General features: G+C 35.3%; 1 protein-coding gene across 1 annotated transcript in view; it reads left to right on the forward strand.

The window, feature by feature from the left end:
* The window catches only part of CNTN5 (contactin 5), a 643,923-nt gene that overhangs the window by 550,779 nt on the left and 65,472 nt on the right, over positions 1-27,672 (forward strand). The window contains exons 14-15 of the mRNA XM_023758835.1: positions 16,918-17,076; positions 26,248-26,397. Coding sequence (XP_023614603.1) covers positions 16,918-17,076; positions 26,248-26,397 — 309 coding nt within the window. The remainder of the gene's footprint in view (positions 1-16,917; positions 17,077-26,247; positions 26,398-27,672) is intronic.

The following is a 27,672-nucleotide window of genomic DNA, read 5'->3' on the forward strand; positions in this document are numbered from 1 at the left end:
GAAAAGATGTGTAGAGGAGGCTATAATAGAGAGGTCAGAGTCCTAAGAGTACTGCTTTCATATCCATGATAATCATCACTAACTACATGTCTAATAGTCACCAGCTTAATATCACATGAAAAACAAATATATATTTAGTTGATTTACATCATAGTATTCATTATTTTTAACACATAAATATGCATTCAACGAGTGCTTATAGGACTTTGCCATACCTGTAATAAATCAGGCAAAAATTAAAGAGTAGAGAGGCTTTAAGAACTCACCAAGGACCCAAAAGGATTTGGAAGTACTTGTGAAATAAATATTTTGATTTTTTAATTGAAACTAAATAGTATGAATGGTTTTCAAGTTCCTCTAGAATTATGTCTTAGATTTTAAAAAGTTCTAGGTCAAAAGTATAAAATTTCAAGCAAAGGGAATTTTTTATAAATCACACAAGTTAATTATATCAAAATGCCAGCTTTCTTCTTTGTCAGCCTTCTGATTTGGTTAATTTAAGTGTTTATTAATCACAGAAAACTGTGGCATGAAACAAGTCTGTTTGAATTACATGTTTTGTTCAGGAGGTTATTGGTTCATATAACTACTTCTTTTGTGCCAACTCAAGAAATACAACTGTTATTAGTAAACTTCATTTGAAATACTTAATCACTGTTTCAAAGACTTTTTATCACCTGATCTATATGTACCAGTACCTCAAAGCTCACATATTTGTCTTACAATCTCAGCTCACTGAATGTTAAGTCAACCTAATAAGCAGCATCGATCATACCCCAATGAACGAGATAGTCTGCATTACAGACGCTCTCCCTGTAATCCATCCATTATACGGAGCATCTGTTACAAATTATCCAACCTCCAGGACTGCTCATTTAAGTGCTTTTTCAAGAGCCTACTGTCTTCATTTCTCCAAATGAGTTAGATGGTGGCATCGGGATTGTACCAAGTTCACTGTCACCATGTGACAGCAGTCATCTGTCAGTCTGTGCGAAGCTCTAATGGTACATTGCATAATGGTAAATGTCTTACAGTTGTAAAGCCAAAATCCTCAGAGTATAAGCCAGCAGCCATTAAGAAAACACTAAGACAGTTATTTTTCTATTATATCTCAGCTACTGGCCAAAATGTTAAGCACGTTGTAATACTCATTTTTTAAGTCCTTAGGGGACTATTGACTTGCTCTGTTACTTAATACATGAAATTAATGACCCCAGATCATGTTTGTCAATTTCTGTTCATTTCTATCACTATAAAACATGTCCTTAGTCTCAAATAGATATCTTGTAGAACATGTTGTTGGTATCAAGGAAAATCATAAAAGAAAACCTAATTAAATGAAAATAAGTGCAAATTTATACCTCAGAAAAGACATATTAAAGAAACTTTCCTACTTACAGTTTAGTCCATAGTAGAGTGTACCTATCTTAAAGAGAATGGCTTTATAAATATGTTGACCTAATGTGTCATTGGAAATGCTAATGACAAATTCACTTCATGGTGTATTTGGGAAAAGAAGTCACAAAGATATGTATAAATTATTCATAAATGAACAGTGAGACTGAACAAATTTAAAAGTCCATGTAGTCATTATTTTCTTGATCTTAATTTGCATTGCAGAATTGTTATTAGTCATACACAATAAACCCAATATTAGATTTATAGAAAGCTTTGTAGAAATATGGTACCTTTCATATTTTAGGACGCCATATGGTATTTTCCTACAGGATTTCTTTAACTCATCTGTTTTTAGAATTTTTGTAATACTAGCTTAATAAATTAATTTCAGGATAGCATCTGGATTGCTTGAGTTTTTAAATAAACAAGCTGATTATTTTAAATTATTCTTGCCAGTTTGTACAATATACCCTCAAATATCTATTTTCCATTTCAGAAAGATCACCTTCGATGGATGGACAGTATTACTTTCATATTGGAATACATATGGAATGTACAACTTCAACTCATCTTGTAATATTACATTAAATATTTATGCCTATTAAACGACCTTGAATCTTTGGTTAATTTATATTTCACCTGAAGTCTGTGATAATTGATTAGAAGTGTTTATATTTTCCTAAAAAAAAAAGAACACAAGAATTTTTTAAATAAACATCTTAAACACAGTGATGTAATTGGTAATTAAATACTTCAGCCAAAAATGGCACAAGTCATTTTAGTTCACAACTCACTGGTCTGGTCACATTGCACCATCTAACCCAAAGGAGTCAGAGTTCCAATGACAACTACATATTCACAGATAATAACTACCACTGGGGTGGGGAAGAGGTGGTATGGTTTTTGGTTTTGCTTATTACAGAAGTAGAAGATCGTGATACTCCCAATAAGATTCAAAAGACTGATTTGCAAAGCATCCTCTGAAACTACCGCTGTCATTGAAACTATACTGACAACATCTATCAACCAACAACATCTATCAACAAACAACATTGGAATAGTGATTTACTCAATCACCACAATTTACCTTTGCTACCAAAACCTTATTGCAATGAAAAATACCCATAAATTTTTAAATTCAAATAGATTTTCCCCCGAAATCTTCCTACAGCCCCTGAGGGCTTCCATCGCACTTTTGCTTTATGGTTTTTAAATGGCTTCTTTCCTTTGACTTTCTCATAGTCATCCGATGGCTTCCCATCACATCCACAATAAAATCACAATGTATTACCATTGCTTTCAAATCCCTATATTATCTGGCACCTATTGACCTTTCCAATAGTATCACCCTCTGTGGTCTTCCTTCACTTTGTTTCAACCACACCAGAATCCACAAATATGCCAAACACTTAGGAATTTTTTAATTGATGTTTTAGGCATAATATTTATTTGGCTGGATGGCCTCTTCTTATTTACTTCTCAGTTCTCTAATGTTTCCTGCCTCTCCTCCACCAAGTTTCACCACACTTTATTTTCTTTATTGCATTTATTACTACCTGAAATTATCTCATTCATTGGCTGTCTTCTTTCTAGAAAGTAAAACTCATAAGGACAGGTACCTGCCTTATCCTGTTTGCTGCCTATCCCAGAGTCTTGCACACAGTAGCTATTTCCTCAATATTGTTGAAGAAATTTAAATGTATGAATGAATGAATATATAATTCTTTTCCACAAAGAGAGTAACTATATTTTTATAAATCAAGTAAATGGGAAGATTGGGTAGCAATTGAATAAATAATAATCATAGACAGTTAATGTTAAATACGTTGCCAAATGACATAACATGTAAATAAGATAGAGAGCAGGCACAGTGAAGTATGAGGGGAAACTATTTGGGGATGGTGTGGTGGGAAAGGGATTTCAGAAGTTTCCTACAGCTGCAATCATAAAACAATTCTTTGTAGCATGGGCATTTCTATCTCTATCAGTGTCCATGTTACATGCCATTGATGGGTTCCAGCTCCTGGCAACCCTATGAATGAGTGATGTCCACAGTGTGCTGTCCTCAACAGCCCCACTCAGCTCCTAAAGACTCATCCCTATGGCTTTTATGGAGTCAATCCATCTTATATGTGGTCCTCCTCTTTTTTTTTGCTGCCTTCTTTTTCCCCAGCATTACTGTCTTTTCCAAAGAACCCTGTCTCCCCAGGATGTGCCCAGAGTGGGGCAGCTTCAGTTTTGTCATTTTTAGCTCTGTCAATGAGTCAAGCTTAATTTGCTCTAGGACTCACTTGATCATCTTCTGTCAGTCAGGGGTATCTGTAGGGCTCTCCTTCAATACCATATTTCAAATGAATCAATTTTTTCCTGTCAACCTTCGTCACTTTCTAACTTTTTCATTTGTATATAGTCATTGGGAATGCAAGGGTGTAGATGATCTTAGCCTTGGTCTTTAATGACGTATCTTTGCTCTTGATGCTCTTTCCAATTCTTTCATTGCTTCCCTTCCAATTCTCAGCCTTCTCTGGATTTCTTGGCTGCAGTCTCAATTTGAATTGATGACTGAACCAAGGTAAGCAAAATCTTTAACAATTTCAATGTCTTCTTTGTCAATGCTAAAGTTGTCCATTTCTTCTGTAGTAGAAGGGGTAAGTGGGGAAGATAGTTCAAGCTACAAGAGCTGAACCTGTCAAAATCCTAACAATAATATGTCAACAAATATGGAAAACAAATAAATGGCCTATAGACTGTAAATGTTCAAAAAACTTCCCAATTTTCATTAAAGGAAATGCCAAGGAGTGCAGTAGGACCATATCTGTAATTCCACACTCAAATAAAGTGGTGCAGAAATACCAAGTATTCAGGCTATATTCAGAAAAAGAAGCACTTGAAATCTAATTGTGAGCATTCTTTGGATATTGGAGAACTCCAAAGAATTTCAGAAGGTTAGCTATGTTTTATAAATACAATAAAGCCTTTAACTGCATCAATCATGAAAAGCTATGGGTTGTTATAAAAAAAAACAGGCTTGCCTCAGCACTTGTTTATCTTGATGGCTAGCATATTGTGGTCAAGAAGCTACTGCCAGGACATAACATGGAAACATAATGGCTTCCTATAGGCAAAGGTGTCAGACAAGGGTACATTTTGTCTCTCTATTTGTTTAATCTCTATGCAGAACATATACTAAAAACAGATAGATTCAGAGGAAGGAGGAGTGAAATCAGTGAAGAAATATCAATAACTTAAGGTAATGCAGATGGAATAATCTTACTGGCAGAAAGTAGCAATGATTTGAAACAACTTCTGGTGAAAGAATAAAAAACAGAAAAAAGTACTTAAGCATGACTGCATTTGAACATCAAAACAAAAATTATGACTACAGAAGAAATACAGAACTTTAACAAGACAATGCTCTACAAGTCTCAGCATGTTTTCATGACTCTACCTCACCTTCTACTCCACCCTATACACACACACACACACACACACACACACACACACAGTTGTTCTCATAAGTGTTGACCTAAATATTAAAAAGTAAATGCAAGTAGCAAAGATGATTCATATATGCTGGCTTCTGGCTACATAGAGTATAAGAAACTAAAGAGTAGGCTTATGCACCCAATAAGGTTTTGGGTGTGCTTGCTGGGCCAAAGATTTTGGGTTGAATAGAGGAGTTTTTGAACTATCAATTGCCCTATTTGCAACTGTAGAGATTCTAACTTATGTTCTGGAAGCTCTTCCATGTGTATTTCAATCTATCATTGGAGAGATTAAATCTTTGACAACAGCTTTAATCTCCTACAACAGGTGCCTTCTCACACATATTGAGTCCTCTCCTGAGTTTAACATGGACTTCACTTATACACTCACCAGCTATACCTAATTTAATCCCTATCTGAAATCCATGGCTTCCTTGATACCTATCATGCCATCTTGTGAACTCAGTCAACTCTGTTGCAAGCATAGAGCATAAAGAATCTAATGGAACTGTGTAGACTCAGCCCCTATAAAATTACGTTTTTCATTTCATATAAGCTCTCAGTGTTGTTCAGCAATATTACTGTTTTACGATTATTGATTCCCTATAACATTGCTCTCAATAACGATTCCTGACACTTTCAACTCTTTTCAAAATAGAATCTTCCCATCTCTGCACTTCAGTGTTATCACCAGAATTTATTTTAATTTTGAGATCCTCTTCCAGATTATTCCTTTATTCTACTATTCCAATTTATCCAAGCACGAAATTCTGCAGTAATTGTAGGTCCTAAATCATTTAGCTCTGTCAGTGATTCAAGTCGAATAATGGTTTGTTTTGACTCTTAACTCTTCCTATATAATATCAAATGTATTGATCCATCTCCCATTTAATAACATTATAGGCTCTCTACTTCCTTCATAACAAAGTTCAAACGTATTGTCCTGTTGTTCAAGGCCTTCCCGCAACCTACTTTTCCCAACCTTTATAGATTGCTGCTACTCTAACCAAACATACTCTACCTGCCTTCCCTCCTTCCCTCTCTTCTAAATTGCCTTGATATTGCCAGTCTTTTGTATATTTACTTATCCCCTTTTGCCACACACACACACACACACACACACACACACACACACACACAAGTCACCTATTCCATCTTTAAACACCAGCCTAGAGAAACTGTTTTATTGGAATCTTAATTGAAAAACCCATCTCTCCAAACACGGTATCTAAAAACTTTCTGTGTCCCAGAGGTACAAAGTGAACTTCTAAGTTATTTTACTGGAAAATGGCAAGGCCTGCATGAAACTGAGTTCTCCTGGTATCTAGTCAACTTTCATCATTCAATGCTGTCACATGGTAGTTTCTCCAACTCTTTCAGGCCTCTTTTTTAATTGATGTGGCAATGTGAAACACACAGAATGTTTAATTATGAGTTCTTGTTAATTTTGGTCTAAATTTTTTTCTCTAATTTTCAATACTTTGTTGAACATTATTGTCATAAAAATATTGATTATAATAGTACATCTTTAGTAAGTCCCAAATTTCTATCCAAAATGATTATTCCATTATCCTACAGAAAAATTATTAAGTCATTTTAATAATTTTATTGCATTATGTGTTTACCTATTTGGCTGTTTGCTTCTAGTCAGCCAGCTGTTCTATCAGTTTTCTCAATTGACTTGTCATTTTTCAATTCCAAGGGGTTTATCTGGGGTAATTTATTATTGGTTATGCTCTTTTCTGTTTATTTATGCTAATATATAACAGATAAGGAATTATTCTAGTTTTAATCTTTCATAAACCAAGGGTGTTCTCAGTTATCCTTTGTATCTTTAGGATGATTCCAGTTGCAAGCAATGGAAAGCCCAGCTCAGATGAGTTTAAATAATAAGGAAATATATTGGCTCTCATGACAGAAAGTAGATTTTTAAATTGGTTCATCCAGGGTTTCAAATATTTTTCAAGAACCAAAGTTGGTTCCATCTCTTTACTCTGTTGTCTACAAAGTCGATCTTACCCTAGAGCTCATTGTAGTCATTGTCTATCTGCCCAAATAATAGAGGCTAAATGCTTTCTTGTTCACATATAACAGGAGAAAGAACTAACACATCTCTACAAATGTCCATCCCTTCATCTGGTTTTGCCAGTTTAGACCTTATGGTTATTCCTTAACTAGAAATTATCGTAAAAAAATTGCCATGATCTAATAGGCTTAGACCAAACTTCCTGAACCAATTACTAGCAGGGGCTGGTGAGATGGCCAAGATGGACATAGACTAATCAGGGCCCCCCATATAAAGAGGGGTTACTTAGTTCCATACACTGCCTTGGAACAGGTGGAGTGAATATTAGGGAGTCAATCACAAATTTTATTTAATCTCTATCATACATTTTCTACCTCTAAGTCCATTTTCATCGATAAAAAATTATTTGCCCCCGTCATAATTGTCAATCCTCTGAAATCTACATTTCCTGCTTATGCTGAACTATGTGAAGTAAGAATGAATAATATAGAGTTAAAACTCAGATACATATGCAGTTAAGAATAAGAATTTAACCCCAGGTCTACTTACTATTGGAATGTTGTATAGCCTTGGGTGAGTCATTTGAACTTTCTGAGATTCAGTCTTATCACTTGTGGAAAGGAAACATCAATACCATATTTGCTGTAAAGATTAGAGAGAAAGTACATATCATTTAGCATAGTGCCTTCTACCTAATCATTATCATTTCGGCATTATTTTTTTCACATTATAAGCTCCTCAGAAAATAGATTGTTGACTCTGCTAACAATAGTACATTTTTTCTTTTAAAAATCATTTTCACATCCATTCTTATTTGTTTTGATAAAACCAAATGTGGTGCATAGATTCTTATTTATATTGATTTAAAAAATGAAGCATTTTGAGATCTGTAATGTTGTTAACATTACTGAGCCAGTGAAAGGTATATCAGTGCTAGTATAGCTATTTACAAAGTACTTTTTATGTACAGTCCCATAAGCAATTCTCACAATAATGATATAATTCCAATTATAAAATGTCAAGAAACTGAGATTAATAAGGTGCAGAAACATGCACAAAGCTCTTATGTAAAAAGTCAAAACTAGAATAAGATTCTTTTGACTCTACCCAAGAATCTTTTCTTTAGACCAGTTTTTCTTGAAATAGAAGATGCATAAAAACTTCCTAGGCATCTTGTGCAAAATACAATTCTGAGGCTCTAGTCACAGAAATTGTAATTTTTTTACTATTGAGAACAGCCAAGGAATCTACATATTTTTTACAAACATGCCAGAGATTTTTGTTGCTCATCAAAGTCTAAAAGACACTAGCAGCTTGTTTTTTGTTGTTGTTCTTTAGAAACACACCAAGTTCAGATGAGTAGCTAATTAATAGCATTTAACAAAGAAGATAATCTAACATAATTAGAATCCTACTTTTTAATATATAGTAAAAGTCTTTTGCAAAGGTATATTACTCTTTCTCATATTTTCATGGGTCAAAGTGAAAATGTGTACAAAAATAACTCAACAGCTATACTAAGCTGTTAAGTTAATTTAAAAAGTATTCATCACTCATGTATTATAAATCTATATTTATAACAGACTACATGCTGAGCACTGTGCTAGGCATTGGAAATACAGAAGTGAGCAAATTATAAGCACAATTCCAGCTCTCCTGTACCTAAAATCTAAAGAGGAGACCTAGCTGGTTTGGCTTAGTGGATAGAGCGTCGGCCTGCAGACTGAAGGGTCCAGGGTTCGATTCCAGTCAAGGGCACATGCCTGGGTTGCAGGCTCGGTCCTTAGTAGGGGGCCTGTAGGAGGCAGCCACTCAATGATTCCCTCTCATCATTGATGTTTCTATCTCTCTCTTCCTCTCCCTTCTTCTCTGAAATCAACAAAAATATATTTAAAATAATATTTAAAAAAACAAAGAGGAAAGCCACCATTAATAAAAGAATCACATAAATATTAGAAAGCTTTAACTGTGATTTCAACTATGAATGAGAGGTAATGGCACTATGAATATATAGTGGAGTGACAGTACCTAGGTGGTGCATTCAGAGAAAGTCTCCTGCAAGGAAGTGAAACTAAAGCAGAGATGTTAAATAGACAAGTGAGGAGTGACAAGAATTGTATGCTGAAAAACCAGGTTACATAGATGACATGTATATAGGTATATAGGCAATAATAATAATGAATATGAGTTGATAGATATTCTAAATGGGAAGAATTAGCAAATTAATTGAAAATAAACTTGCTTTTGAAAAAAAATAATTTAAAATGTCCATCTCTCATTCCAATCCTTAACTTTTTCTGGTAAAAAAAAAGAGTTGGTTATTCTCATGGGATTGAAACAGTAAGAAAGGTTAGTAAATAATAAGAAATTAGGTTAGTAAATGATAAGAACTCTAAGAACACCCTCTAGACTTCATGAGGAATTTAGGGTGGTAAGGAAGCATCTAAGACTTAAAGAAGGAAAGATGCAATACTTTATGAAGTTGCACTCTGCCAGCCTCGTATGTCAAGAGTATGTCAGGAAACATTTTTTTGCATAAAAATATTATCAATATACCATGCTCCCTAAATAAGGCTGTATCATAATTCCACATAATTCTATTATAAAGATGAAAACTCAACAACCACTTATTAATAGGTATTAATGCATGATGAACTATAGAAAATCTATTCACATCATTGATTATTACCTTTTAATGAAATGCTTTATTGTTATTTATACCTTTTTTATTATTTGTGTCTATGCAAAATGGTTCTTTCACTGGGTGGTTCATGGCATATAATTTAAGTACATGATAAAAATAAAAATATTCTTTGTGGCCTGAGTTATTGAGCTTATTCTTCTACATCCATCTAGTGATCTAGACAGGAGCTAAATCTCCTCTTCACTTGGTGTTAGGAGACATGTTCAGGACTTTGCTTCCATGAATGCCTGCCATTCCTATGTGTGTTTAGAAGTAAGAGATGTCTGCCCCCAAGCAATATTAAAGGGCTTGAAAATAGAATTTAAGGTACCATGGCATATTTGATATCAAATTTTCATTTTAAACAGTTTTAATGAAAAAGCCCGCTTAATGTTTTGAATCCCAACACGTGTAATTCCACGTAAAACTTCCATGTGAGAAAATAACATGAAAGTTCCCAAAACCAAATAAAAATGAAAACAAACTGAATAGATTTTCAGTGTAAAAAATAGCATATACAATCAGTATGCTTGTTAAATCAATGGGTGTCCGCTCAGGTAGCGAATGTGATCTTACCTAGGTGAGAAAGAGCCAGAAAAGTGGCTGCTCTATGGGTTCAGTCTCAGCATTAGGAAGCTTTGTAAGAACTATTCCTCAGGAAGGGGGACAGTTACACCACGAGAACTCTAAAGCCCAGCACCACAAGGTGTAATCTAAAAGTGATTTTACAAGAAGTCAGTATTCAACTTCCTGTTTGTTACCACATTGACTTGTCAGAATTTGCTTTGAACAAGAAATAGCACTCCTCAGACTAAAACTGACTCCTGCTTCAACAAATTTTTCCTCCCAAGCAGGAGGACTATTTTGTTTTGTTTTGTTTGTTTGTTTGTTTTTAATGAGGCGTTTTTTCTATCTCAATACTCCTTCCTCATGAAAAATAATAGGGTTGAACTAGATGACTCCAGTTAATTTCAAGTGTTATGACTATGTAACGTTGCTTAACTATTATATTGTCTTTGTTATGCTAATGACATGAAAAAACAAGACCTATATTGGTATATCATATTTGTGATTTTTAAAAAATATATTTTTATTGATTTCAGAGAGGAAGGGAGAGGGAGAGAGAGATAGAAACATCAATGATGAGAGAAAATCATGATGTGGCTGCCTCCTACATGTCCCACACTGGAGATGGAGCCTGCAACCCAGGCATATGCCCTGACCGGGAATAGAACCTGTGACCTCCTGATTTATAGGTCAATGCTCAACCCTGAGCCACACCGGCTGGGCTATTTTTTGTTTTTTTTCAGCTTTAAAAGTCAATGGCTTCTCAAAAGAAAAACATTTCCTAGCTGCACATTAGGTCAAAGGAATGAGTCAATGTGATAACAATCTAACAGCAAACCAGAGGAGCCCTGGGTTGAAAACCAGCTCCTGCTTGGGACCTTTGTGCATCAGCATCTGCTCAGACACCTTCTTGAAGAAATAAAAGGACTGTGTCCATTTTTCTAAGTTGTGTATTTTCAAATTATACATTTATGTTAGTGGTCCTACATAACAGCACTGTCAGGGGATGAAGGGAGGGGGCCTTTCCAGATTCTTGCCCATCTGACACTGACTCATTACAGCTAAGTATAAATTAATGAGGTTTCTGCTAAATTAGTGGCATCTGTATAACATTCAGGCAATAGCTACTGTCACACATTTGTCATCTCTGAGATATATACCTATTAATCTATTTTCAAAGATTTCTTCTGTAAATTAGCAGTAAAATCTTTTGAAGAAAAAATTTACATCATGATTTTAAAAAACAGTCAAAAGATGGTAAAAATATGATCATTATTGAAAACAAAGGTAATGATTGTATTAATGTAATATTGGTGTAATGCACTCCTAAATATATACAGGAAACTAATTGCAGCCATTCAGTATGAAATATTTAAAAATTTCAATTTCTCTGTAGGTAAGACATTGATAAACCAATACTAATGCAATAACTATAAATTTCATTTTTTATTTTGGTTGAAAATTGTACTTAATTTGTCTTAAAAGGTAAATCACATAACTTCTTCAGAATATTTTTACAATAACATATTAATAAAAAATTTTCAGATTTATAAGAATTTAGAAAAATTGCCCTAGCCAGTTTGACTCAGTGGATAGAGCATCGGCCCATGGACTGAAGGGTCCTGGGTTATATTCCAGTCATGGGCATGTACCTTGAATGCAGGCTCCTCCCCAGCCTGGGCCCTGGTTGGGACACATGCAGGAGGCAACCAATAGATGTGTTTCTCTCACATCGATATTCTTTCTGTCTTTTCCTCTCTCTTCCACTCTCTGAAAATCTCTGGGAAAATATCCTCAGGTGAGGATTTTTAAAAAAAGAATTTAGAAAAATGATCTGTTCATAGTAAATTTCTAATAATAATGAACCTTTTTAAATAATGAGAAGCTTTATATTCATTCATGGAGCTGTTCTGTCATTTTTATTACCATCCCACTCTAAGCTTGACTAAGAAAATGTTAATTCAAATATTTTTTGATTTAACAAAAAAAGGCTATCATATTGGATATTTGTCTTAACAATAATTATTTTAAAATAATTATTTTAAAATATATTTTACTTGTTGTTACACAATGTTTCAAACTCAAAACATAACTCCTGATGGACTTTTTCTTCTCGATTTTTCCTTTAATGTCTTCTACAAATATTCATTGAGGGCCTAATAGATGCCAAATACATGTTGACTATTCAGACAAATAGAAATTATAGAAAGTAATTATAATCAATGTAACAAGTGTTATAATGAAATATAAAATATACTCCCAAAGCACTTAAACATAACATTATCACTGCCTGACATCTGTTTCTTTCTAAAAAAAAAAAAAAAATCTGTCTGCCACTGGATTTTAACACAACTGGGGCTGGAATCCTATTTTGTCCTCCTGTAAACCATTCATCTCCACCTGACCCCCATCTCCCATCATCAGCACAGTGTTTACCCATACTTGGCATTCAGTAAATGTTTAGTTAAATAGAATATACTTAGACTAGCACATACATATCACGATATGGAGGTTTTCTTGAAAATAGTGATTTTTAAAATAACTTTGAACAAATATATGCTTATTGCACAGAATTTGAAAATCCAAACAAGTATATAAAGAATGCAATTTAAATCATCTACAGTCACACCTCCAAGCAATAACTATTATGTATACTTTAATGCCCTTTTTTCCAGTCCTTTATGTATTTGTCAAATTACTATTTCTACATTTATGTTTACATATAAAGTTGCATTCCACTATTTTCACTTATATTGTGAACATTTCCCATATCATTAAATAGTTTGCTTTATTAGGCAGTTTAATGGCTGCCTAATATTTTATCATAAGATGTTATGATTTGAGCATTACATGATTGGACAGTTTGTTCTTTATAATGCTTTGTAATTATAAATAATTGCACAGCCACAATCATGTCCAGGATGCATAAACCTTGTTCACTGTCACTGATAATTTTGCAATGGACTATATTGTAAAATAGACACATATAGAGAAAAATACTTGGTGATTTATCAATTATATTGTAAATTTTATTTTTTGCTTCAGTTGAAATTATTAAATCATTATTTAAAGCAATTACCTATTATCTATTATTAAAAGAAATATACCTTTTAAGAGAACTAATTTAAACGTTTTCATAGAGCTATAATACTCAGAAGACAAATAACTTTATTTAAGTTAACAAAGCTATTTTCCACAATATTTTCTATCACACATAGGTGGTTGTTAATAAATGCTTTTTTCAGAGGTAAATAAATATAATGGATAAAATGGAACAGAATAAATGGAATACAGAAGACCTCAAGAACTGAATTATGTTGATAATTAACCCTGTTTGAACACATTAACTAAATTTCAGGTCTATTTTCATAATATCTGAAAGATCCACCTGACAAATTTCCTATGAACAAACTCTCAAGTTAAACTATTTTGAAATCTGTTCTAATTATTCATTGCTGCCCCAAAACTTAGTGGTTTAAAACATCAATCTATTATTTGTTCTCATACTGTTGGCAGCTGACGGGCACAGCCAGGTTCTTACTGGGATTGCTCATGTGCAGGAGTTTTGTGGTGGCTGAAGCTCAAGTAAATGACTTCATTACTCACATGTCTGGTGCCTGGGCTGGGATGTCTGGAATAGCTGGGGGCCATTTGGCTCTCCCTCTGTCCATGAGCCTTTCCAGTTGGCTTGCTTAGACTTGCTACAGAATGGTAGCCTCTGTTTAATCGGACTTCTAAGGCAGCTGGATTTTCCCATGAACGTTCCATGAGACCTGTGATGACGCTGCACAACTGCTTGTAACCTCCCTCAAAAGTCAAGCAATGTCACTGCTACTCTTATCTTTTGGGTCAAATACTCCCAGGCCAGCCCAGATGGAAGGAAGTGAAAGTGTAGAAGGCTTCACTCTTCAATAAGGTACTGACCTGCATGTACAGGCAAGGAAGGGAGAGATGGTGGCCACAAGCTGCCACAGAGCCCGAAATGGTTTTTTAAAAGCCATCTCTATCTCTCCCTCATGATTTAAATGTGCCTTTCCCTTACACAAGGGAAAGCCTTTACTTTTTCTTTTCTTCCTTCAACTGAAGCAACTCCTAGGTTAACAGTAAAGGGAGCTCAGAACCAAAGGGCTAAATCTCAACTGTGCTGTCCACTAGCACAGGGACTTGGGCAAATAACTTCTCACTAGAATGGACTCTCTGACACCCACTGCCTAGCATAATACCTGACATACAATAAGGTTATTGACTAAGTGATTTATTTATCATTTATTGACTAAACAATCTCTTTTCGATTCTATTACATTCCCTATGAAATAGGGATAGTAAGGCCCACTCCAGTAACATAGAAATACATGAACCAATTAATGTTTGCAAAATACTTAATGCAGTGCCTTGATATGGTAGCTGTTAGTATTGTTATTATAGTTAATAGCCTTATCATTATATTATCATCATTATAATCTCTCCTCCATATCCCTGTCACCACAGTCTAACAACTTATTAGACTTCTTCAGCACCTGGATCTCATTTTTTCCCCTCATTTTATCTGTAGCCATTATTTTAATACTTTGAACATTCATAGGAGTGACACGTCCAACATACTCTTCCATAAGTCCTTGACCTTTTCAGCCCTGGTAATCATACTCTCCACTTCATTCTAGATAAACACAGTTCTCATTTAAAAGTATCCAACAAATTGTGCAATTTTTCTTCTCGCAATACAAGTTTCGATTTTTATAATTTCCCCTCATAATAACCTGGTTTCCTTTACTCCTTTTTTTATTTTAGCCTATCAGCACCATTCTGTCTTTACTTGACTCCCTAGTTTACCTTGATGCCATGGTCATTCATACATTGGCACCTTTGATAATAAGTCATATCAAATTTACAAACTCCTAAACTTAAATGGGCCCAATTAACTATTTTATCTGTCCCTAGTCCTGGCTTTCCAGCCCAACCTTGCTTATTCAGTCAGTTCTACCTCAAAATGATGCTATTGAGCCAAATTTGAACTCCAATACTTTTCCAAAATATTTAGATTCATGTCTTTCCTCTTTTATCATGTACTTATCCCAGACATTTCCCATTCTTCTCTAGCTCTCAGTCCCATTATCACCCAGTTACCTTTACTTATTCTTTATTGAAAAAATATAAAAACCTTCCCAAATGAGCTCTCTCAGCTGCCCAAAACTTTCTCTCTATATCTTTGTTTCTTTCTTCATTTCTCTTCAAGGGAAAAACTGTCACTTCTCATGATTATTTTCAATACTTTTGCGCACAATCCTAATATTTTGTCACCTTCCTGATAGAGTAGTCCCTGTCTTCTAAATCTTTGGTCTCTGCTATCTGGTGCTGGTTCTTCTCAGTCTTGATAAAAAAATGGTAATTTCTTCCTAGCTGGTTTAGCTCAGTGCAGAGAGTGTCAGCCTGTGGACCGAAGGGTCCCTGGTTTGATTCCAGTCAAAGGCATGAGTACCTCAGTTGCAGGCTTCTCCCCGGCCTGTGCCCTGGTCAGGGCACATGCAGGAAGCAACCAATCTATCTGTTTCTCTCACATTGATATTTCTCTCTTCCACTCTCTTTAAAAATCAATGGAAAAATATCCTCAGGTGATAATTTAAAAAGTTAATTTCTCATTTCCTAAAAATGTCATTTGCCCAATGAGGCTTTTAAATTTAAAATTCTCTACCAAGAGGTCTTTTCTAACCACCTGCATCTCTTTAGCATCCCATTTCTTAGCTTCTTACAGTCCAATTCAGCCCTTACTGTTTAGGCTTCATAATCACCAAATCCAAACATCAACTTCCTACATAAGGACTAATTCAGAAAATAAAGTACTTAAGTGTGAGGTTTTTCTTAATTGAAAATAAAAGTATCCTTACAGCTTGATTTGACCATGTTAGGAAATAGAAAAAGGTCAATAAGAAAACCAATTACTTTTTAACCAATAAAATGTAAGTACATATTTTTAAATGCTATTTTAGAAACCACTATTTTAGAAGTTATAATACAAAGGTATATTTCTTCTCATATCAGATCATGGTTGTTTCTTCAAGCTAGAATCTACATACATGTATATAGATTAATCATCACTATTCTATATTAATTTTTCATAATCAAAAGTGAAATAACCTTCTCTGACTCATACAATAAATAATATAATAATAATAATAATAATATAATCACACCATCCTTTTAACTTCCCACGATTTTTTTATACCTCATTCTAGTATTTGCTCTTCCTTGCTCTGAACTTTCATATCTCCCCTGTAAAAGCTTAGGCTACTTGATAGTCACTTTCGAATATTTGTACATTTTAGGTTTCCTGAGCATGAAAAGTAGGCCTATGCACCCATACTTTATTAGTAATAACGGGATAGTTTTTGTGCCTGATAGCATTGCCTATCACTTCCTGTTGCTGCCTCTATAAGCTGTGATTGATTTCAACAGCCAGAGTTGATATCGACATTCTTGTGTTTGTTTCTATTTTTTTCTTTTCCTATAAAATATAATGGTAATTGGTAGTTGCCTCTAAGCACACAGTGCTAGAAAAAAAATCTAATCTATAATTATTTTACCCCCAGAAATCATAAAAACCAGCTTGTATCCCATCACTGTTCACTTTCAATTTTTATTACTAAATATGTATTCCATTAAAGACAATTACATAGGTTTATTAAATCTTCATGGAAATACAATTCCTCATGGCTCTTTATCACAACCTGTACTCAACTTTATCCATTCTCTTTTGTCTGTAGGTCCCCCAGGCCCACCAGGGATAGTGATCGTTGAAGAGATTACCGAAAACACAGCCACACTCTCCTGGAGTCCAGCAGCTGACAACCACAGCCCGATCTCCTCCTACAACCTGCAGGCTCGCAGCCCATTCTCCCTGGGCTGGCAAACAGTGAAAACAGGTAAGAGGTTCGAAGGCAATATCAGATGTAATTAGAGCAGCTTCCCATCATGAGCTATTTTGCCATATCTATACTAATAAAAGGGTAATATGCTAATTAGAGAGGATGTCCTTCTGGACAAAGCCATGGTGGCGGGGCCAAGGCAGAGGCAGTTAGGGGTGATCAGGCTGGCAAAGGGAGGGCAGTTAAGGGATCAGGACAGCAGACAGGCAAGCAATTCGGAGCCAGTGGTCCTGGATTGCAAGAGGGATGTCCGACTGCCAGTTTAGGACCGATCCCTGTGGGATCGGTCCGAAACCAGCCTATTCAGTTGGTTTGCATATTACCCTTTTATTATTATAGGTTAACCATTGTTTGCTTCTTTTAATAAATCTGCCTTCCTTTTTTTCTCTCCTTAATTCCCAGGGAGGAACCACATCATTTATATTTGTTTGTTTGTTTACTTATTGAAATAACTTAAGACTCACATAAAAATTGCAAAAATAACACAGATTTCCTGTGGACACAGCCCTCAGAGTCCCCCCAGGATAACATAACAATAGCACTATTATCAAATCAGAAAGCTGGCATTGGTGCAATGCTATTAACTAAACTACAGACTATATTCCTATTTCACCAGTTCTTGTATGCTACTTTTAGTGTAAATCCTATAAAATTCCATAAAATTTTATTGTAAAGATTCAAGTCACCACCACTGATCACTACTCCAGTTCCTTGCTACCTCTTTATAATCACACACAAAAAGAAAATCTAACATCAAATTACATTATTTAAAAGAATGCAGAATTTTAATGCCTGCTTCTAAAATATTTGCATTATATCTTAATTATTTCAGAAATCATTTCTTCCCAGATGGTTTCCATCCTATGTTACAACTGAACTTCCACTATCTCTCCAAATGTGTCTGTATAAAGCTATGTAGCATCATACTCTCCTGATAGTTATTAGGAACTTATTTAACATATTGGTATTTGAAAAGTATACCGTGTCTATACCTGTCGTTCTCAACCTTCCTAATGCCACGACCCTTTAATATAGTTCCTCATGTTGTGGTGACCCCCAACCATAAAATTATTTTCGTTGCTACTTCATAACTGTAATTTTGCTACTGTTATGAATCGTAATGTAAATATCTGATATGCAGGATGTATTTTCATTGTTACAAATTGAGCATAATTAAAGCATAGTGATTAATCACAAAAACAATATGTAATTATATATGTGTTTTCCGATGGTCTTAGGCGACCCCTGTGAAAGGGTCGTTCGACCCCCAAAGGGGTCGCGACCCACAGGTTGAGAACCACTGGTCTATACAATCTAATCTTCAGATGCAGTTGTCCCTTCTGAGTAGGGATTTGTGATTTTGTTTTACTGCCTAAATATAAAATCGATTTGCCTGTTCAGAAGTAAAATATAAAATTAATAAAGTATTTGAGTGCAGTAACCATAAAACTCAATTAACTGGAATGTTGCAGGAGTGATGTGTTCCATTTTGTTGCTTAAATAAATTAAATTTGAGAAAAACTTACGTTTGTGTAAAAATTTACAATTTGCAGGGGGAGGAAATATATTTACCTGCAAAATATAATTCAAGTTTTTCTTGATATTAGGTGTCTATATTAATTTATAGAATTCAGTTTGATCGTCATTATTGTGTACTATACATGTTCATATATTTATTTTGTAATATACATAATTGTGGGTATTGGCCTCATTTCTAGCTTCATTTTAACCCTGTGATGCCTCTGCAGATCCAAGAAATTGGGGGAATCTCTAAGTTTGGTAGATAACTCTGAAAAGAACACAAATTCGAGCCACATGAATAGGTTTACACAAGAATTCTTACAACCTCTGCCCTAGTGCTCCCAAATTATCCTCAGTGTGACAGCCCAAGTCTTTTGTTCTGCAGCCAGGAAATGGATTCACCTTCAGATTTGGTGTTATGAATGCACTCAACAAATCCATTCTCCTGCCTGCTGCTATGCTCCCTGCCCACTCTTGTCTCCCTGCCCATACAACTTACTACTTGAGGATGTTTCCTTGTGAGTACGTTGCAGTACACATTTACTTGCTCATCATATGCCCATGTTCTGGCCCCTCTGACCTTAACTCATGGTATGCCAATCCCGGACATCTATTCTTCCTCCTACTACACCCATAGTTTCCTAGATACTTTTATTTCTTGGTTTCTAACATCTTGGCTCACCTGTTTCTACTTTTTGTTGTTTGATAGATGCTTGAAAGATAGATAGGTGTTATATATATATATATATATATATATATATATATATATATATAAACTTTGAATATTTTGGCACAAGCTATGGACAGATGAAATTGTACGTTAGGGGAAGCTCAGGCATTTGAACTAAATGTTAGTTTGGGGGTTATTTGTTTTAGAAGTCCTTACTATAAAGTTACATCTTTATCTTTCAAATATAACTTGGATGCTGGAAACATTTTAAGTTGGGGGTTTTTAAAATTCTGTTCAGCAAGTACTTATTAAAAAATCAGTGATTGCAATATATAAGAAAAGAGACATTTTTTCAGAAATATATTTCTATAGATGATTGATTTTATTTGCCCTTGATAGTAATAGGGCTCTAGCAGGATGTCTCTTAACCTAATGAGGCCACTCGTTTTTCTAAAACTCAGCATCTCTTGGAGCTACTGGTAGAGGCATGACATCCTCCAGGCAAACCTGCCAAAGATCAGTCCTCAATGCTTGTGTGCTCTAAAACAGCTGTTTTAAATGTAGTCTGCTTTTACCAGCTCCTAGCACAGTCTGACACAACTTCTTTCATGCTCCTGACAGGGAAAGAAATCCCTCTAGAGCCACATCAGCAGTGGGCCTTTTGTTTTAATAGTCGCTCCCTCATCTAAAACAATTTCAGTAGAGATAAGCTCTAAGGCATAAATATCTATTAGAAAAAAAATGGGTTTGAACTCTCTGATAAAGTTAATGCAATTCATAAGCTAGTATTTAAAAAGCACTGAAGATTCCTTCATACATCAACATGAATACAAAGAATAGTGAGTCCCTCATTTTTGACAAATGAAGTAATGAGTTGCACCTGGACCTTCTAGCTGAGCACATCTGGAATTAACTTATTAATACTGCCTACCCCCAAATCAGACTCACATCAGGTGACTGGGAATGGGACTAATTTACTCATTTTGAAGAGAGTATGAAAACAATGATAAAAAATAATTTCACTTGCAGACCCTTATCCTGGTTAAACAAATTGCTTTTGATTTGGAAACCTAACTTTCTTCTTCATATTACTGAGCAGTATCAGCTGACCTAGTTTTTAACTATGTCTGTTTAGAAATAACAAATCACTTATAATCATAGAATTGATTTGTCATTGTTAATTCAAATATGTTATTTACTGTTCTTCTATCAGTGGATACATCTTCTGTCCTTGGATGTTTTCCACTGATTGATTGGTTGATTACATTTGTCAACCAGACAGGCTTATTTAGTTTTCATATAATTATTTAATGAAAGTCTTGGATGAAATTATTTCACTAGAAGGCTTTTTGACAAATTTCTCCCTGAATCAATATGGGATCCTCCACTGTCTTTAGTTGATGTGTGTTGTCTATGAAGCAGAATGTTTTCTTTGAAATAGTCTTATCCCCATTGTTCCAGAAAGAACATCTTTATAATATAACTAGAGGCCTGATGCATGAAATTTGTGCAAGAGTAGGCCTTGCTACCCCTGGTGCCAGCACCAGCTTCCCTCTGGCACCCGGGACCCGGGCTGGCTTCCCTCTGGCCCGGCTTTGTCCGGACGGATATCCGTTCTAATTAGCATATTACCCTTTTATTATTATAGATACCTGCCAGGCTTTAAAAATACCTACTTTGGTGTACATTCTCCATTTTCTTTAATCTCCACAATATTGCTTTTGAAAACAAAAATCCTAATTCTTACTTAAAAGTTTGTTTCTAATTAATTTCATATTGCACATTATTTCATCAAAAATATTAATAACTTCAACTCATGCTTTTTGTAGCCCTTACAAGTAGCAATGAATTTTGGATTTCTAAATCTTATTTTTGTTTTCCTTTTTTAAAGAGAGATTAGAATTAAGGATGGTGGAAAAGATGTGGGAAATGGGAAGGAAACTTTAAAATCTATATGGTAAGAAAATATAAATATATGTAGTTTTGGGAGGAAGGATATTTTTATATTTTAAATTAAAGTTCCTTTTGAACATACAGCCTGAATAATTATATCAAAATTAAAACAGAAACTGTTCCAATTTTTATCACAACTATTTGAACTCCCCTTTTATTCTGAATTCAATAAAAATTTATCAAGCAGCTTTCAGCTAGTATTCTAGGCACTTAGGATATATGAGTGAACAAAACAAAACAAAAAATACCTATCCTTGTGAAGATTGTATTCTCATGGGTGAGGACAAACAATAAAGAGAGAACTAATAAACAAGGAAATTATATAGTATTAGAGAACTTAATGAATGGAAAAAATAAAGATAGTATTGTAAAGAGAATCTGTGGTAGCCCTAAAACTCACTCTGTTCCTGACTCACTGATCTTATGTTCCTGCATATACTGCTTCTAATGCCTTTGCACTATTTACTTCTTCAATCTGGGATGTTTCCCCCAGATATTGGCATAGCTAAACCTATACTTCCTTCAAAAGTTTATTCAAGTGTACCTTCTCAGTGAGGCTTATCCCAAACACTCTATTTTAAATTTCAACCTGGCTGTGAAGAAAAGGGAGCCCTCATGCACTGTTGGGATTGCAAATTAGTGCAGCCACTGTGGAAAACAGTATGGTATGGGGGATCCTCAAAAAATAAAAAATAGAACTACCATATCACTCAGTAATTCCACTTCTGAGTATTTATTTTAAGAAACCTTAAAATGCTAATTTAAAAAATGCACCCCTATGTTTATTGCATCACTATTTACAATAGCCAAGATATGAAAGCAACCTGTGTCTATCAATAGACGAGTGGATAAAGAAGATGTGGTACATATATATAATCGAATATTACTCAACCAAAAAAGGAATTAAATCTTGCCATTTGTTACTACATGGATGGACCTAGAGGGCATTATGCTAAGTGAAATAAGTCAGACCGAGAAAGACAAATATCATGTGATTTCAACTATATGCAGAATATAAAAATAAAAAATAAATGTTCAAATAAAACAGATAAACTTGTAAATACAGAGAACATTTTGATGGTTGCAAGATGGAATGGAGGGTTAGGGGAATAGGTGAAAAAGGGGAAGGGATTAAGATGTACAAATTGTCAGTTATAAAAACAATCACAAGGATGTAAAGTAGAACTTAGGATATATAGTCAATAATATTGTAATGAATATGTATTGTGTCAGATTGGGACTACACTTATCAGAGTGATCACTTCATAAGTTATATAAGTGTTTAACTACTATGTTGTACACCTGAAACTAATATAATATTGTATGTCAACTATAATTGAAAAGTTTTAAAAATTATTTAAAAATATATGAATAAACAAATTTCAGCCTGCCTGCTATGGACTGTATTGAGTTTCCCCACCCCGCAAATATTCAAATGTTGAAGCCCTAACCTCCCATTGTGACTATATTTGGAGATGGTAGCTCTAAGGATATCAAGTAGGTAATTGTACAGGGTGAGGCAAAAGTAGGTTTATAGTTATGAGTACAGGCAACACAGGGTTTATTCTTGTATTATTATTATTTGTTAATTATATTTTCCATATGAACAACTGTAAACTTACTTTTGGCCCACCCTGTATAAATGAGCCTGGATTTTAAGGGAGAGACTTAAAATAAAGGTAAAAATTGGGAAATTATTGGCATATAAATTACATTTAAAATCATGAGCCTGCATGGTATCTCCAAGGATATAAATTTAAAATAGATTATAAAATGGAAGGCTAGAACATTTCAATAGTAAGAAGTTGTGGAGAAGAACAACCAACCAAAGAATACAGAGGGAAAGCAACAATTTAGTTAAAGGGAAAACCAAGACCATGTGATATACTGGAAGACAAAAGAATGAAGTATATCAAGGAGGGGAATGTAATCAACTATGTCAAATGCTGATGACCTGTCAATATGAGGACTGAGGATTGACCATGGAGATCATTGGTGACTTTGACGACAGCAGTTTTAGTACAATAGTAAAGACTCAAGTCTCACAAAAATGGATGCAAGAGATAATGGAAAAGAAGTTAATATGGGCAAGTCTTTTAAGGAGTTTTGCTGCAAAAGGAAATGGAAAAATCAATATATTTCGCAGTCAAAAATGTCATAATTTGCTTATGGGCGGAGTGGGACAGGGGAAAAAGAAAGGAATTCAGGACAACCCCAATATTTTGGCTACAAAATCTATAAGAATGCAATCATCATATACTAAATAAGAAATACTCCAGAAGTAGGTAGGGGGACTTCAGGTTGAAAGCCTTATCCAAGTAGAAATATCTAATAACCCATTGGACATATCAGCCTAGAGCAGTGATGGCAAACCTATGACACACGTGTCAGAGGTGACACGCGAACTCATTTTTGGGTTGATTTTTCTTTGTTAAATGGCATTTAAATACAGTGGGGCCTTGACTTACGAGTTTAATTCATTCCGTGACGGAGCTCGTAACTCAAATTACTTGTATGTCAAATCACTGTGACGTTCGCTGCGCCAACTAGCGGTGGGGTATCTGAAGCTGGCTCATACGTAACCCGAATTTTAGCTCGAAACTCAAAGCAAAAAATTGGCCAAGAGACGGCTTGTATCTTGAAAAAACTCGTTAGTTGGGACACTTGTAAGTCAAGGCCCCACTGTATATAAAATAAATATCAAAAATATAGGTCTTTGTTTTACTATGGTTGCAAATATCAAAAAATTTCTATATGTGACACGGCACCAGAGTTAAGTTAGGGTTTTTCAAAATGCTGACACGCCAAGCTCAAAAGGTTCGCCATCACTGGCCTAGAATTTAGGGAGGAGGTTCATTGCTGAAATTTTAGAGGCATCAGCATACAGAGGGTATTTAAAACCCTGAGAGTGGATTAGATCACCATGGAGTAAGGAAATGGGAAAGAGCTCCTAGAACTGAAATGCATCTGGAAGAGGAAAAGAGCCCAGCAACCGAGACAGATAAAGATGTCAGGTAGGAGAAAAACAAAAGTTAAATTTTGAAAAACATTTCAAACAGAATTATCAACTGTGTCAAAGGATGATGCTAGTTCAAGGAAAATGAGGAAGAAAAATCTTACCATAGGGTTTTAGTAGCAGAGACCATTGGTAATTTGGACAGAATCAGTTAAGATGAAATGCAAGGAATTTGGACTTATTGGAGTGGGCTCAAGAGAGAATGGAAGAAAACTAATCAGTGACAGCAAGTAATAGCACAAACAACCCTCAAGAAGTTTTGCTATAAAAGAAGCATAGAAACTGAGTGAAGGCTGGAAGGATAAGAAATTTTGAGAGAATTTTGTCTGTCTGGGTTTGGTTTGGTGGGAAAGACACCTGCTTGCTTGTTATGATGATGGAAAAAAATCTATTAGAGACATTTGGTTGGTGGTAGGGAGGAGAGAGAAACACAACTGAGATGGACTGGTTATTCTTCTTTACGGTAACTTAAGATGGCCACCCCTAGAGAAGCAGTAAGTGTCCTCAGAGGGGATTCGGGATCCTATTAAACAGTTGGAAGAATGTTCAGAGGAAAGAATGAGTACACAGGGAATTTTGCTAATGGTAGGTTATGAATTCCAACGGTCAAACCAAAAGGATTTTCAAAGACTAAAGAAAGATGGTAACTGGGACAGAAAAGCAAATGAGCAGAATTCTATGGGGATTCCAGTAAAAAAGATGAGAGATGACCTAGAGGTCTAGAGTTGCTTGATGAGACTGACATAAACTGAAATACATGAAGCAGTGAGGTGAGTCCTTGTGGACCCAAGGCAAGTATTGGCAATACAGGGTAGGTTAGGGGTTGGGGAAGTCTGAGTGTCTGGGGATCTCTCCTTCCCACCTTTATGTTTGGCAGGCACAGCTCAGCAGTTCAGCAAGCTATGGACTGAACAGTGGCTTTCCCCCGCCCCCCTTCCCCATCTCTTTGACTCCAGGGATATTTATTGTTCAGTTGCCAGTGCAGAGGTGACAGACTTTTTTCCAGGTCTTCATTTCCCTGCTTTAAAAAATCAGCTGTGCAAGGGCTGTGAAATCTGTCAGGCAAACCACACTGTCTATACTCCCGCCTTCACCTTTCACAGAGCTGATTATTTGGTAAAATTCTCCTGATGCATTTCAAAAGAGATTTTCGAGAGAAATCCAAATGCATTTAATTCCACCTTGTCATAGCGAAAACTGCACTGAGTCATCAAATCAAGAGCTCCCCAGCCCCTCCCATCCATGATTAAACAGAAACCCAGGGCGGGATACAAATCCAGGGGATCTTTGCAAATCCTAAGGGTGATCTTTTTCTCCCCCCATTTTCACCCCTGTAATAAATGTTCTTCCAGAAATATTTCCTAGACAGCAGAGATGTGTGAACAAGAAAGGCAGTCTCAAATAGAGCATACATATGATGTAAGAAATTTTACTATGTGGTAACTATATTGACCAACAATCTTATACTTTAATAAAATCAAAATTTAGTACAAAAGTCACTCCAAGAAGAGTTCAGAGGTTCCCCTTAGCTCCTACAAACTGGAGTTTTTAAATTGGAAAGGTGTGCTGTTAATCTGCTGCTTGGAACTGCCAAGTGGCTAAGCATGTTTGCCAGAACTGGAAGAGACAAACTACTCAAGAAGTTTCCCTAGAAATTGAAGAGCTGTTTGCTTAAATTATATCACTGGGTGTCTTCTCTGGGGCTGAGGGATTGACACAATGATTTTTAGTACAGATAATGGCAAGTTATAGTATGGCAATTCATGTATAACGATGAGGTGGAAAGAATTCTAAATAACTACAACAAGTGCTTACTTCCTGAAGATTGATTTTGATTTGACTAATGAGACCAGAGGTGACACCATGGCCATGTGTGATGAGGAAGTAGGCATCAGCCTGCGGATCCTGTCAGTGCCTGTGGTACCCTTGATTGCTAGTTGTGACCATTTTCCAGTCCTCCTAATGACATGAAATCTCCTAATGACATGAAACCTCTGTCTCTCCATAGTCCCAGAAATCATAACAGGGGACATGGAGTCAGCCATGGCGGTGGACTTGAACCCCTGGGTGGAATATGAATTTAGAGTGGTTGCCACCAATCCAATTGGGACTGGAGATCCAAGCACCCCATCTCGAATGATCCGCACCAATGAAGCAGGTAAGAGTGAGAATTCCATTTGTTATGCCTCTAATCACTTTGACATCAAGCTGAATTAACTGTGATTGCTTGCTTTAGTATAATCTTTCCAGATTCATTTACCTTGACCTCATAAAACCATTTGGGTTAACATAGGAGGTCAAGGTTCAATTCCAGGTTAGGGCACATGCCCGGCTTGCAGGCTTGATCCCCAGTAGTGGGTGTGCAGGAGGCAGTCGATCAATGAGTCTCTCTTATCATTGATGTTTCTATCTCTCTCTCCCTTTCCCTTCTTTTCAGAAATCAATAAAAATACATTTTTAAAAAGATTAATCTTTTATGTCCCTATAAAATTGGATATAAAAATATCTAGTAAGGCACTAGCTTAGGTAAACACAAATGTCAATAATATTGATGAGAACAATCTGAAGACAATAGATAAATAAAGGGGGTAGATTGCAGATACACGGAGGGGGAAAAAAAACAAAACTTAATGACTTTGAACTCAATGATAACATATGAATCTCAAAAATCATTACAATATAAGTCATCCAGCTGGTATGGCTCAGTGGTTGAGTGTCAACCCATGAATCAGCAGCTCACAGTTCAATTCCCAGTCAGGACACATGCCCAGGTTGCAGCTCGATCCCCAGTGGGGGGCATGCAGGAGGCAGCTGATCCATGATTCTCTCTCATCATTGATGTTTCTATCTCCCTCTTCCTCTCCCTATCTCTCTAAAATCAATAAAAATGTTTTTTTAAAAAGAATATAAGTGCACTGAGAATGGGGATTTTGTTTTATTTGTTCACTGTTCTATCTCTAGCACCAGGTAGTGTCAGGCACTAGTGCTCATGTGTCTTTGTTGAAAGATTAAAAGGGAATATTTTTTTATTCTTTTATATGTCCCTAAGTACACCAGCACCTAGGACAGAGACACATTTACATAGAAAACTAAGAATTAAATGTGTCTATTTTGTATTATAGTTACAGAATTGGACCAAAAATGTGATTTGTGACTTTTTACAAATTTAATAAAAGTTTATAATAATTAATCTATCAAAAGAGTTGATTCTTTCTCTAAAACACACCACGTCTGGTCCTTTAAAAAAAGTGTTTCTCTAAAACACATTTGTTTTTGTTGTTGCTGTTTTTAAGAAAAAAAATCTCAAATCTTCAACTTACTGCATTAAGTGTGAATAACCTTACAAAAGATATTCCAATTCTTTCCATGTAAAATTTAAGCAACCAAGAAAGTACAAGATAAAGTAGTCTAAATATGTTGGAAAAGATTCATT

The sequence above is a fragment of the Myotis lucifugus genome, unplaced genomic scaffold (assembly GCF_000147115.1).
Source record: "Myotis lucifugus unplaced genomic scaffold, Myoluc2.0 scaffold_139, whole genome shotgun sequence".
Classification (NCBI taxonomy): domain Eukaryota; kingdom Metazoa; phylum Chordata; class Mammalia; order Chiroptera; family Vespertilionidae; genus Myotis; species Myotis lucifugus.